At 38.3% G+C, this 14,158-nt stretch overlaps 1 protein-coding gene across 1 annotated transcript; it reads left to right on the top strand.

The window, feature by feature from the left end:
* The first annotated feature begins 6,270 nt into the window (after window positions 1–6,270).
* LOC147938901 (uncharacterized) lies at window positions 6,271–8,188 on the top strand. Its single transcript, XM_087465804.1, has 3 exons — window positions 6,271–6,725; window positions 6,819–6,940; window positions 8,053–8,188. The coding sequence occupies exons 1-3, from the start codon at window positions 6,363–6,365 to the stop codon at window positions 8,186–8,188; spliced, it is 621 nt and encodes a 206-aa protein (XP_087321930.1). The 5' UTR covers window positions 6,271–6,362.
* The last annotated feature ends 5,970 nt before the right edge of the window (window positions 8,189–14,158 follow it).

Here is a 14,158-nt window from a genome sequence, read left to right on the forward strand (position 1 = left end):
TGCAGTCCTTGAACTAGAGAAGAACTTTGCAAGGAAGACCTTCTTACAATCAATCCAAGAGGTGATTTTTCCAGAAGGTAATGTCTTCTCCCACTGATGGGCTTTATCTCCTAGAGAAAATGGAAACAATCTCAGCTTCAAGGCATCCTCACTAACTCCATTTATATTGGTGAGACTACAGAGCCTATCAAACTCATCAAGATGTGCAAGTGGGTCTTCAGTAGGCAGTCCATGAAATTTGTTGCTCTGAACCATTGCGATTAGACTACTCTTGATTGTGAAGGTTGTGTTATGGACAGCAGGAGGCACTATCCCATACATCTGAGTATAAGTAGTGAGAGCATTACTATCACCAATCTTTCTTCTCCTTAGAAGTTCAGTTTGATCCTGTGGGTTTTCCATTCCCACTTCTTCCTGTTCTACTCTGATACCATCCTTTGATGTCTTGGTTCTCCTGGCAAACGGTTGGTGTATACAAGTACCCAAGCAACTATCCAAATGGTCACACGAGCAGGTGCTCAAGTAGACAGGTTCGGGTAGGGGTTCAGGTGGGGGATCGGGTAAGGGTTCGGGTGGTGGATCGGGTAGGGGTTCGCGTAGGTTCACCTGAGATCCAAAACAGACAAGCAAACAGTCAGTATCGAGAATATAATAAAAAGAACTTGATCTAGCAAGTTCTGAAATCCTAAATGTAACAAGAAACAACCAAATGGCAACGGCGCCAAATTGATAGACAGGTTTTCACCCAGGGTATCAATTCCCTATGCAGTTGTAGTACAAAGGGTTATCAATCCAAATGGTTGTTATGCTAGCAGATAGGATGCAATCAGAAACAAGCAAGTCAAGCCAAGTAATAATGGGGGTTTTATCTATCAACCTAATGTGAACAAAAATAAGAAAACATAAAGAATAATAATCAAGAACAACTCGAAGTACCACACGATGCAGGTGATCGTGTACCTGATCGGGTAAGTGGTCGAGTAAGTAAAGAAAATGTAAACAAATAAAATACGAAAGTTCCTAAGGATGGGGGTAATCGAATCCTAAGTGTTCTAGACCAGTACGGATGCCTTACATGCCTCAAGCAATTATTTCCTAGACAATGAACCTCTAAGACCTTGTCACCACACTTTCGCACTAGCAACAATCAACCTTGAACACACTACCACACTGTCGCACTAGAAATATGAACAAGCAGGCATTAAGAACGATTCATTATAGTCAGTAGACTTAAACTCATCTGATTTTGTCACTCAGAGCTAAGTAAACCTCTAGCATTGGCCTAAGCAAGCATTTTATCTACTCCTTTCGGCCTGTAGCATTGTAAACGCCCTAGATCTAATCTCAACCTTTCGGTCTGTTGACAGCATTAAGAACACCAACCTAGAAGGAAATCTATCAATCATCACAATCAACTAAAGCATCCTAACCGATCAAGAACACCTAATCATCTATCACATCCCTAGAAACTTTACCACACTACTCGGATCTCATGGCAAAGAACATAAACCCAGAAACAAATAAAAATTGCATAATCATAAAGATGAGAAAGAGATATACGTTTTATTAAAAAGAAGCAATGAAAAATGTAAACAGAATTCAAGTTGAATGAAGAACAAAAACATAAAAAGAAATGCTAAGAAAAGAGTAGAAGCGGCTCTCGCCTCCCTAGCTCGCGAAAATAGGGTTAAGAGGGGGTATTTATAAGGAAACAGGTTGACCTAGCCACGACAGCGGTCACGTCAGCAGGTATCCGACCATACTACACGAGGTGGAACTCGAGCTCCCCTTCGGGTGCATGATCGGATAGGTGATCGGGTGGTTCCATTTTCGATCTGGATGTATATATGTTTACTAAAACAGGAATAACTCTTGAACCGCACATCCGATTGGCTTTAAATCACCACCTTTAGAAAGAAAACTCGATATCCTATAATTTTGATGAAGAACTCAAAAGTTGAATCCCACCGTAAAATCTTCATTCGAGTCGATATTTGCAGGTCTCGTCATGAACTCGACCAGGTGCTATGTGGTAATTATCGGGTGGTATGGTCGGGTGCCTCCTTTTTCCTTCTTGATGCTTCTGTGTAAACCCTATAAATGTAACCAGTTCCTTCCTTGTGATAGCTGCAACTTGTTAACCCTTCTTTTTGCTCTTTTTAGGCTCTAAAGTACCTGTTTTCACCCAAAATGTGCAAATGCAGAAATGCAACACCCTAAATGCTCTAAAACTTGATTCTTACAGTAAATGACCTAAAAATGCTAAGTTAGAGGTATGAACAATGCAAAATATGGACAAAAAAGGATGCTAAAAACATGTAAATTAGAGTGTTATCACTGCATCAATATCTATATCAAGGTATTTTTATGAAATAACAAATTAGTGTCCATTCCGAAAAATTAGTTTTGTTCCCTCCTCCGTTTGTTCTCATATGTTAGATTATAGATTAATGAAAAGTTTGGTTCTTTTTAAGTGCTCGGTTTGTCTTTATGCTGTCGGTTAGATAATTTACTCAAGATAACACTTACATTTAATTATTTACTCAAGATAGCACTTACATTTAATTTCTTCAAGTTAAATAGACTACCAAAAGGACGTGATACCAATATCTATCGCACAAAGGGGCGTAACAAAGGGGCGTAATTTTTTTAATATTGGGCCTGTTCATTTTGATTTTTGATGAGAAGTTTTTTTTACAATACAATTATAGGAAGTTCTATCTCAAATAATTTTTTTCTTTATCATTTAAAACGTAGCATGAGTAAAATAATGCTATGCATCATAATTAGTATTACGAAGTAGCAAGAGTAAAATAGTGTGTCAATGAATAGTTGCTTCTAAGATTTTTTCGTTAAAAAACTGCAAATATCTAAATTTTCATAGTTTTAATTTTGAATTAGAACTTTATGAATTTTGGGGGTCAACTTTAATCTAATGGATGAGATTGTTTATATTATCTCATATAACGATTTAGAATTATTAATGATCCCAACAGTTGCAAGTTCTTTTCTAATAATCGTGTTTCTTTGTCGTACCCCTATCTTTTAAAAATTGCACCTATTAATTTTTACACCTTTTTGTTTCACACCTCTATGATTTCACAACTCTTTGTTTATATATATATATATATATATATACATAATTTTATGGATTTTGAAAAGATTTTTTGTTCTTTGAGTATAATTAATGATCTCACCATTTGTTAATGATCTCAAAAGTTGCAAATTTTCGGTCCAACAATTGTGTTTCTTCGTTGCATCCCCAACTTTCCATGTTGGCACTCATTAGTTTCACACCCTTTTGTTTTATACCTCTTTGTTTATATAAAGTTGCAATGTTTTGATCAAACAATTGTGTTTCATCGTCGTACCCCTAGCTTTCAATGGTTGCAATTGTTAGTTTTCGCACTTTTTTGTTTCACATATTTTTGTTTTCACACTCTTTGTTTTTATCTGTATACAGATTTTTATGGACTTTGAAAATAGTGTTTGTTATTTGAGTATTATTAATGACCTCACCCTTTGTTAATGAACTCAAAAGTTGCAAAGTTTCGGTCCAACAATTGTGTTTCTTTGTTGCACCCCCATCTTTCTATATTGGCATCCATTAGTTTTCACACCCTTTTGTTTTACACCTCTTTGTTTATATAAAATTGCAATGTTTTGATCCAACAATTGTGTTTCTTCGTCTTACCCATAGCTTTCAATGTTGCACTTGTTAGTTTTCACACCTTTTTGTTTCACACTTCTTTGTTTCCACACTCTTTGTTTTTATATAAATACAGATTTTTATGGATTTTGAAAAGAGTTTTTGTTCTTTGAGTATTATTAATGATTTCACCCTTTGTTAATTATCTCAAAAGTTGCAAAGTTTATGTCCAACAGTTGTGTTTCTTCGTTGCACCCCCAGCTTTCTATGTTGGCACCCGTTAGTTTTCACACTCTTTTGTTTTACACCTCTTTGTTTATATAAAGTTGCAATGTTTTGATCCTCAATTTATTAATCAACATTGATTCACTCATCTTTGTTAAAAAAATTGAATTGTTTTATTTATTGATTCATTCATCTAACTTTTGTTTGGTGTCGTTTTCCATCTAACCGTATTGATCATCTCTTTCAAGTATCAATTTAGGTATTTAATTGTGATTTCTAATTTTTCATAGATTTATCTTTGAAAGAATTTCTCAAATGTTATCCAAAAGTTGGTTTATTACTCAAATCTATAAATCTTTTGAAAATTACTAGAATGTTTAGTGCCCTGGGTGTAATTACAATTTACCCCTTGGGGTTTGTTTTCCGAATTTGAGTAAAAAAAAAAAAATACACATCAACAAATTAAAATACACATCAGATATGAATTAACACGTCATTAAGCAGTTTTTTTTAAGATCCACAGTTTTGTTTTCTCTCGTTTATATCAAAGAGAGGGAAAGTGAATAGTTTTAACTATTCACAAACCGCGAGAAAAAAAAATTATCGAAATTCTCGTCTCTCGTCGCCGGCGATACTGTCATTGTCCACTCTCTTGCCGTCAATCTCCCGCCGTCATCTCTCGCCGTCATGTCTCACTGTCATCTCTCACCGTCTTTCTTCGTCGTCGCACTCTCTTTCTTCAATTGGCTCTCTCTCTCTCTTCGTCTCTTCGTCTTCTTCGTCTTCTTCGTCTTCGTCTATCCGGTATGTGTCGACTGTTTAGTTTCGAGTTTTCCGGCTGAATGTGGGTTTTTTCGATGATTTACCGCTGATTGTCGCCGTTGTTAATGACGGCTGATTTGTTAGATCTATTCGATTCGATGGCTGATTTACTTTTTGTTTTATGTTGCGGCTCAGTTATTTTAGGGTTTATGGCTGATTTGTTAGATTTATTCGATTCGATGGCTGATTTACTGTTTGTTTTATTTTGCTGACGGATGAGTTGTGAATTAGATATTTTGTGCTTTAGATCTGAGTTATGTGTTTGTGGCTGAGTTATGTTATGCTTTGTGTATGAGTTTGTTTTATGTTATGGCTGATTCATTTTATGATTTACTTATGAACTATAACAGATGTCGATGGTGATTATTTCTTCTGAAGAACAAGCAAGGGATTACCCCCCAAGACTATACGCTAAAATAGAGTCTAGAGATATAAACACAAATTTCAGGATGAAAGAATTCCCTCAGATTAGGGAATCAATAGGACTGGATGCGTGGGAAGAAACGAAGAAAGTACCTATTGGAATAATCTCTAAGCTAGTTGATAGCCAATTCGTCTGGTCTGGTAAGGTTGTTCATTTCCTACTATGTAACCAGTTAAGGGTACATAAGAAGGAGCTTTGGTTTGTGGTCGGCGGTCAACCTATCAGGTTTGGGTTGAATGAGTTTCATTTTCTGACGGGGTTAAACATAGACCCAATGCCTACTGAACGGTTTGAACTTGAAGAGGAACACAAAGATTTCTTCAGACTTTTGAAAGTGCCTGGTGGGGCAGGTCCAACGCTACTTGAACTCAGGGAAGCATTAAGAGTGTGCCGGGGATGGGTTAACCTTGATCATCGTAAATGGTTGGGGCTGTTGCTTCTTCAACACATTGGACTTTATGGTTTGCATCATAACTCTAGAATTCCATATGAAAGTGCCAAAAGAGTTTTTGATGATGAAGCAATGAAGACGTATCCGTGGGGTCGGTCAGCATTTGAAGCTCTTGTTGATTCCATAAAGATGTTGAACCCTACGGGAAAGTCGTACACCCTCAGTGGGTTTACACCCGTGTTACAGGCTTGGGCGTATGAGTCCATCAAATGCTTTGGAGAACGGTTTGGGAATGCATCAGCTAATGATGGTGGCATACCGATGCTTCAATGGGGTGGAAACCGTACACGTTCATCGCTGGAAACCGCAATTGCTGAAGAGATCAAAGCGCTTGGTGAGGTAAGGTTTATATCTGGTTGAGTGATTGTTTAGTAATGGATGAGTTATGATGTAGTTATGGCTGAGTTATTGTTTAGTAACGGCTGAGTTATGTTTTAGTAATGGATGATTTATGCTTTAGTGTTGGCTGAGTTATATTTTAGTAATGACTGATTTATGCTTTCATTAGTAATGACTGAGTTAAAACTTACTGATGGGTTTCATAATCTCTTATGTTACAGCTGCGTGTGATTAATATGGTTATGAAGGAAAATGGCTGCGAGCTATTTCATTCGTGGCCAGAAGAAGAAGACGACCCAGCAATCGATCGCCTGATCAAAGACATACATCTGAATACGTTTGTTAAAGGTTTTTGGGATGTTAAGGGGAGTGATAAGAAGAAAAAGAAAAAGAAAGCTGAAGCAGTTGTTGAGTCTGAATCTCCTCCCGCAAAGAAGCGGAAAGTTCAGAAGATGAAAGTTTCCAACAGTCAGGAAACTAGTGAAGGAGTTGCACAGGAGAGGAAGAAGAAAGGAAAAAAGGTAAGTGAGGAGGAAGATGCTGGGGAAGATGATCTCTACGAATTGATCTCTAAGTTATACACAAGGTTTGACACCGTTGATAGGAACATTGAAAATGTATCGGCGAATCTGGAGAAGAAGATGGATGAAAGGATTGAAACCAGGCTTGGATCTTTTGAGACGGACCTCAAACAGATGAAAGAGCTCGTGCTTTCAAAGAGCACGACTGACCAGACTTTAAAAATGGGACAGGAACTAAATAACCTGGGACATGGACAGGAACTTCAGACATCAAAAGGTCCACCAAAAGTTCCGGTAATGTCTGGTTTATCTTTGTTTTATGGCTGATTTTTCAGAATGTTTAGGCTGAGTTATTATAATTTCAATTGTCTTCGCTATGATATACAGGAAAAGAACTCTTTGACTTCTCCTAAGAAGTCTCCAGATGCTAAGAAACCAGCTGATACGAAAACAGGGCCTTCCACGAGGATAAATGCCAAAGAGTTAGAGGCGTCAGAGAAGGCCAAAGAGTTAGAGGCGGGAGAGCCGGTAATGTCTGGTTTATCTTTGTTTTATGGCTGATGTTTCAGAATGTTTAGGCTGAGTTATTATAATTTTAATTGTCTTCGCTATGATATACAGGAAAAGAACTCTTTGACTTCTCCTAAGAAGTCTCCAGCTGCTAAGAAACCAGCTGATACGAAAACAGGGCCTTCCACGAGGAGAAATGCCAAAGAGTTAGAGGCGTCAGAGAAGGCCAAAGAGTTAGAGGCGGGAGAGAAGGTAATGTCTGATTCATCTTTGTTTTATGGCTGATTTTTCAGAATATTTAGGCTGAGTTATTATAATTTTAATATACAGGAAAAGAACTATTTGACTTCTCCAGATGCTAAGAAGTCTCCAGCTACTAAGAGACCAGCTGATACGAAAAGACGGTCTTCCACGAGGAAAAATGTTAAAGAGTTAGAGGCGGCAGAGGAGGCCAAAGAGTTAGAGGCGGCAGAGAAGGCCAAAGAAGTAGCTGCGTTAAAGAAGCCCAAAGAAGTAGCTGCGGCAAAGCAGGCTAAAGAAGTAGCTGCGGCTGGAGGTAGAGGTGGAGGTAGAGGTAGAGGTAGAGGTAGAGGTACAGGTAGAGGTAGAGGTAGAGGTAGGGCGCCTACAAATCCTACTGCTGCTGTTGTGGCTGCTGGTGTTAAGCCGTTGAAATTTGTACTACCTGGAGGTTCAGAAGCTGATGCAGAAGCTGGTGCAGAAGATATTACAGATGAGTATTTTGCTGAAGCCGACTCACTTGAACCTGAATCTGAGGATGATGAGGAGGAAAAGATTAGGCTTGATAGAATTAAAGCTTTAAGGCTGGAGAGTGTTAAGCTGTCAGCGGATGGGAGTGCATTGAATACACAACAAGATCATCCAAGCTGGATTTTCCCTAATATTGGAGACAACGGACTGACGTGCATGAGGAAGAACTGTTCACCTAGACCTGGAATATATGATCCTCTGGCACCTGTTGATCCGGTGAAGTTGCAGAAACTTTTGGAGTACCTAAAGAAAGCCGAGTATGACCCTTTAGACCCTTTTACTTAACAAGTTAATAACAGCTTGTTAACATTATATTAACTTGTGTTTACTTGTTTGTTAGGAATATCCCGTTAGGCAAAGGCGAAATGGAAATTGAATTCTATAGGGTGCTAATGACCGAACGAAAGGAATGGCCAGTGAAGCCAGAAGAATATGGTAAATATGGGTGGGTTACTGATGAAGTAAGTTTATCTTAATGTCTTAGTTATTGTTGTCGTTGTCTGACTTATATTACATTATGGCTGCGTTGTTGTTTACTACTCAGTTTTCTGTTGTACAACACTTGGGCGCGTTTATGAGAGTCCTTAGGTGTAGGTACAAACGAGATCCCTTCCCATTCCACAACAAACGCATTGCGTTTATAGACCCATGGTTCACCAGTGAAATGGTTCACCGTCATTATCCGTTGTTCAAGTCCGAACCCAAGTTTTTTACAATGACTGGCAATTGTTATGAAGAATTAGTTAAAGGTTTGATTCCATCAGATGAACAAACTAATTTGAAGTGGATAGAAGATGTGGATCACCTGTATATTGCTCCACAAATTGGAGGCGATCACTGGGTGGCGCTGCACGTGGATCTCAACAGAAGGCATATTGATTGCTATGATAGCATCGTGGGACAAGTAACCGGAGAGAGTGAGCTTAGAATGCTGAATGCTTGTAGGGCGTTTACGCGGATGATTCCAGCAATGATGAACGCGAACGTTCCTCACGAAATTCGTACACCTACTTACAAACAGTTTACCTTCAGGAGGAGGACAGTCTCCAAGGTCCCTCAAAACGTACAGGTTGGTGACTGTGGCGTGTACGCTTTAAAGTTTATAGAATGTCTAGCACTTGGTGTGTCTTTCGATGGAATCTGTGATCAAAACATCCAGGGTATACGTGTTAAAATGGCAGCAGAAATCTTCGATGAGTCACCTGATTTTATGAATCAGTTCACGTAAAAAACATTTGTATTTCTTTTGGTAGGTAGGAATTGCACTTTGGATATGTAAAAAAACCTTTGGATTTCTTTTGGTAGGAATTGTACTTGGATATGTAAAAAAACATCTGGATTTCTTTTGGTAGGAATTGTACTTGGATAAGAAAGTTCTTTGTTTAGTATCTTTTCAATGTTACGGCTGAGTTATGTACTTCACACGGCTGAGTTATAATTAAATATTGAATAAACATATATGTTATGGCTGAGTTATATATTTCGAACGGCTGAGTTATCTACTTCGTACGGATGAGTGAGTTATGGCTGAGTTATGTACTTGGGACGGCTTCGTTTAGTCTTTCGTGCCGTGCCTCGATATTACTAAAAGTGTTGTTGGGGAAGCCCAAACAATAATTCTGTGCCTGCTCAGATCCACACGCGTAATCAATTTATAAAGTTAGTTTTTTCACAATATATTATACAAAATAATTAAAAAATTGAACTCAAAATTCCAATAAAAAATCTTAAAATTCCGACAAGGTGACTAAGTGATGGCTGAGTTATTGACTTACACGGCTGACTTATAAAATATTTGTAAATTTAAATTATTATAACTCAACATTTAAATGTAAAATTGAATTATGAATATTACAATTATTATAACCAATAAAAATTAATAATTATAGAGAAAGATTGATTTTTACACATTCTCACCAAGGATGTGTAAAACATACAACACATGACGTTTAGGGGTTAGGGTTAGGGTTAGGGTTGGGGTTTAGGGTTTGAGATGTAGGGTTCAGATTATTTGATTTTTGGATTTGGTTCTAATGTGTTTTAATGTGTATGGTTTAAGGTGGTAATATGGATATAATAATATTATTACCATTTGAATATTTTTTTAAAAATCAAAAAATCAAAAAAATATTTGGTTATTTCCGGTTATGGGTCGGTTATATTAATATCTAACAATAAATAACCCAAATTATATTGTAATTAAGTAGTTTAGCCTAATATAACAGAAATTAAGCCGAATATATCCAAAATTAATTAAACATACCAATTCAAAAATATCAAATTGGAAAATTTATTTTATCGGTCGGTTCGGTTTAGTCGGTTATTTAGTCATTCTAATAAATAACCCAAAATATATTGCAATAAAGTAGATTAGACTAATATAACCGAAATTAAGCCGAATATATCCGAAATAAACCAAACATCCAATTTAAAAATATCAAATTGGAAAATTTATTTTATCGGTCGGTTCGGTTAAGTCGGTTATTTAGTCATTCTAATTTGAGGGTTGGCTGAGATATCGTCTATTGACGGCTGAGTTATAATTAATCAGCGAGATTCTCGGGACGCAGCGAAAATCTCGCTGCACTCTGGTTGGTGGATTCAACGGCGGTTACTTCCCATAATCCCGTACAAATAGGTTTGAGAGCCTGAGAGATTGAAATATTCCAACCTCCACAACTTTCCAAGATATAGAGAGAAAGAGATGGTGACTACTCGATCTGCGAGGCTGAGACGGGCTCGGGAAAGGATAGCCGCTTCGGCGAGCGGTTCCAGCCAAACTGAAACGTCGAATAATCCCTCCGCCCAAGAGGGCGTGGAAACGTTCCGCGTTCGCGCACCTGTTCCGCATGTCGATATGACGGGTGCAGAAGGGAGCCTCGTATGTCAGGAACTCCGAAGGTATCGAGCTCGCCGCTATAGGCTGGGGGCTCACCTTATGGCGAGACGCCGTAGATTGGCCGAAGTCTGTCGGCTTTATTGTTTGGACGGGACTATTCGGGTCCTGAACGAAATAATCGCCGAAGGTTTCTTCTTGGAGAAGTGGCGTATGACCGGGCTGCTCGCCGCGCATGCGGCGTGCCAAGAGCTGGTGGCGAGTATGGAGGTGCCTGTCCTTTTTGAGGCTGACTGTCAACCTCTCGAAGATACCGCGCACCCGTTTACTGTGGATATCTGGGCCTACCGAGCTTCCATAGAGAGATTAAGGCGGTACGCCAATTTCCTGGAGTCGGCCGGCCCAATTTTCCGTGAGAGGCACTTGGTCGAGGGCCCGTGTTCCTTTTTGGAAGACTTGGCGTCAAGAGGCGTCGAAGTTCCGAGGGAGAGACTGGAGACCCTAAGGCAAGCTCATCAGTTCTGGCGAACCGAACTGGACAAGGTAACGGTGGAGGAACCGCTGGCAGACGATCTATCAGGTCCACGGCCTCCACTTCGTCTGCAGGACCAACCCTTTTAGCCGGTTATTTAGTCATTTAGTTTGAGGGTTGGCTGAGATATCGTCTATCACGGCTGAGTTATAATTAATGATGACTGAGTTATAATTAATCATGACTGAGTTATAATTAATCATGACTGAGTTATTAAAATAGATTGATAAAACACCACAACATAGAAAGTTCATATCAATTCCAAAAAAAAAAAAAAAAAAAAAAACGGAGCTTGACTAATCTCACAGATACTTGTTCAAGCTCTCAAACTTCTTCTCCAGCGCGTCATATTTCTTTTCCAAATACAAGATCATTTCTTCTTGAATCTCGATGCGCTTCTTGGATGCATCCAAGTCCTGCTTCATCTCATTCTTCTCCTCCTGAATAACCCTAAACTCTTCGCGCACTGCATCAGTCCACCACTTCCTGAAACCGCAGCCTTGACCGGGACCCTTACAAATAGTACATAATTCATATTAGACTAAAAAAAAGTCAGAAACAGAACACAAAACTCAACAATAAGAGTACAAAAATCTTTACATCTGTGATGTCATACGGACAACTGAAATAACGTTCTCCTCTCGTGGTAGGATCATTAGAAGTGGCAACGAGAAGCACCGCACCGCAATTACACCCGATTGGAACGCCCTTGTCTCGCCTCCGGATTTCGCCGTACCTCATTTTCATATTTATTTCATTACGATTCAGCTCCTACAGTTCCACAAACACAATATTAAGATAATGCTTTGAGATTTCAGATAGTCCAGAGATCTACCTCAGCTAGTGCTTCAGAAGCAGTTTTCTCATTTGCCATCATCTTGACTCGATCTCGATTACTGAAGCAATAAATCACAACAAATCCCTTAATTTATACTAAAACAATATATCGAACAACGTCGTTTGATAGTAATATACTTGAAGGCTGAGTTGTGTTCTTTACACGACTGACTTAGTTATAGTCAGTTAAATTAACAACTTTGTTATGGATGACTTATGCAACGGCCATAATAATGGTGTTACGGCTGAGTTATCCGACGGCCACCCTATTAATTTATTATATACCCGCTCGGGAATGCAAAAAGGGTTGTTGGGGAGACGCAAACAATAATTATGTTTCTTATTATCATCCATACGCTTAATAAAAATATTTTAAACGATTTATTATTAAAAATAGATTCAAAAATTTGAATTCAAATTTTTCATGTATTTTTATTTATTATTAAAGAAGGGGCCAGTAATTTGACTAAGTAGTGGCTGGGTTATTGACTTAAACGGCTGAGTTATGAGATATTTGTAAAATAAGGTTATTATAACTCAAAATTAAAATTTAGAATGGCAAAATGAATATTACTATTATTGTAACCAATAAAAATAATAATTATAGACAAAAAGAGTGATTTTTACACATTCTGATCAAAATGTGTCAAACATACCAAAACATGTTGTTTAGGGGTTAGGGTTAGGGTTAGGGTTAGGGTTTAGGGTTTAGGGTTAGATGAGGTAACATTATTTGTTTTTAATATAACAGTTTGGTTTTGGATATAATGTGTTTGGATTAAGGTGGTAATATGGATATACTTATGGTTGAACCATTTTGAAATTAATTTTTTTTAAAAAATTTTAAAATTTTGAAATTAATTTTGGTTATTTCCGGTTATTGGTCGGTTAGATGAATATCTAACAATAAATAACCCAAAATATATTGTAATTAGGTAGATTAGCATAATATAACCGAAATAAGCCGAATATAAGAAAACTAGGCAAACATACCAATACAAAAATACCAAATTGGGAAAAATTATTTTTTCGGTTCGGTTCGGTTTAGTCGGTTATTTAATCATTCTAATTTGAGGGTTGGCTGAGATACCGTTTATGACTGCTGAGTTATCTTTCCAGCATCGACAGTTACAATGAGAGGGAAAGTGAACGGTTTTTAAACCGCGAAAACAAAAAAAACTCTCTGTCCTTATCGTCGGCGAAATCTAACCCTAATTCCGCCGGCGATAATCTGTCTTTTTCTACTCTCCCGCCGTCATCTCTCGCCGTCCTCGCTCGATATCCTCATTCGCTCTTTCTTCTCTTCGTCGTCGCTGGTCTTGTTCGATTCCGTCTAAGCCGTCTCGTCTTCGAGTTCCGGTATGTGTCTTCCTATTTGTTTTTGAGTTACGGGTGATTGTCGCCGTCTTGGATGGCTGAGTTTGGACTGAGTTATCTTATGCTTTACGACTGAGTTATGTATTATGGTGGAGTTATTGTATGCCTTGTGTTTGCCATATGTTATGGCTGATTTATTTTATGCTTTACTATCAGATGGCGAAGGATATTTCTGAAGAACAAGCAAGGGATTACCCACCAAGACTTTGGCCAGAAATGAAGTCTATTCTACATACTAAACAAATTAACACCAATTTCACGATGTTAGAATTACCTCAGATTAGGGAATCAATAGGACTGGATGCGTGGGAAAAAACGAAGGATGTACCAATTGGTATAATCTCTAAGCTAGTTGATAGCCAATTCGTCTGGTCTGGTAAGGTTGTTCATTTCCTACTATGTAACCAGTTAAGGGTACATAAGAAGGAGCTTTGGTTTGTGGTCGGCGGTCAACCTATCAGGTTTGGGTTGAATGAATTTCATTATCTGACGGGGTTAAACATAGACGCAATGCCTACTGAACAGTTTGAACTTGAAGAGGAACACAAAAAGTTCTTCCGACTTTTGAAAGTGCCTGGTGGGGCAGGTCCAACGCTACTTGAACTCAGGGAAGCATTAAAAGTGTGCCGGGGATGGGTTAACCTTGATCATCGTAAATGGTTGGGGCTGTTGCTTCTTCAACACATTGGACTTTATGGTTTGCATCATAACTCTAGAATTCCATATGAAAGTGCCAAAAGAGTTTTTGATGATGAAGCAATGAAGACGTATCCGTGGGGTCGGTCAGCATTTAAAGCTCTTGTTGATTCCATAAAGATGTTGAACCCTACGGGAAAGACGTACACCCTCAGTGGGTTTACACCC

The sequence above is a fragment of the Camelina sativa genome, chromosome 9, assembly GCF_030686135.1.
Source record: "Camelina sativa cultivar CO46 ecotype springtype chromosome 9, ASM3068613v1".
Lineage (NCBI taxonomy): Eukaryota > Viridiplantae > Streptophyta > Magnoliopsida > Brassicales > Brassicaceae > Camelina > Camelina sativa.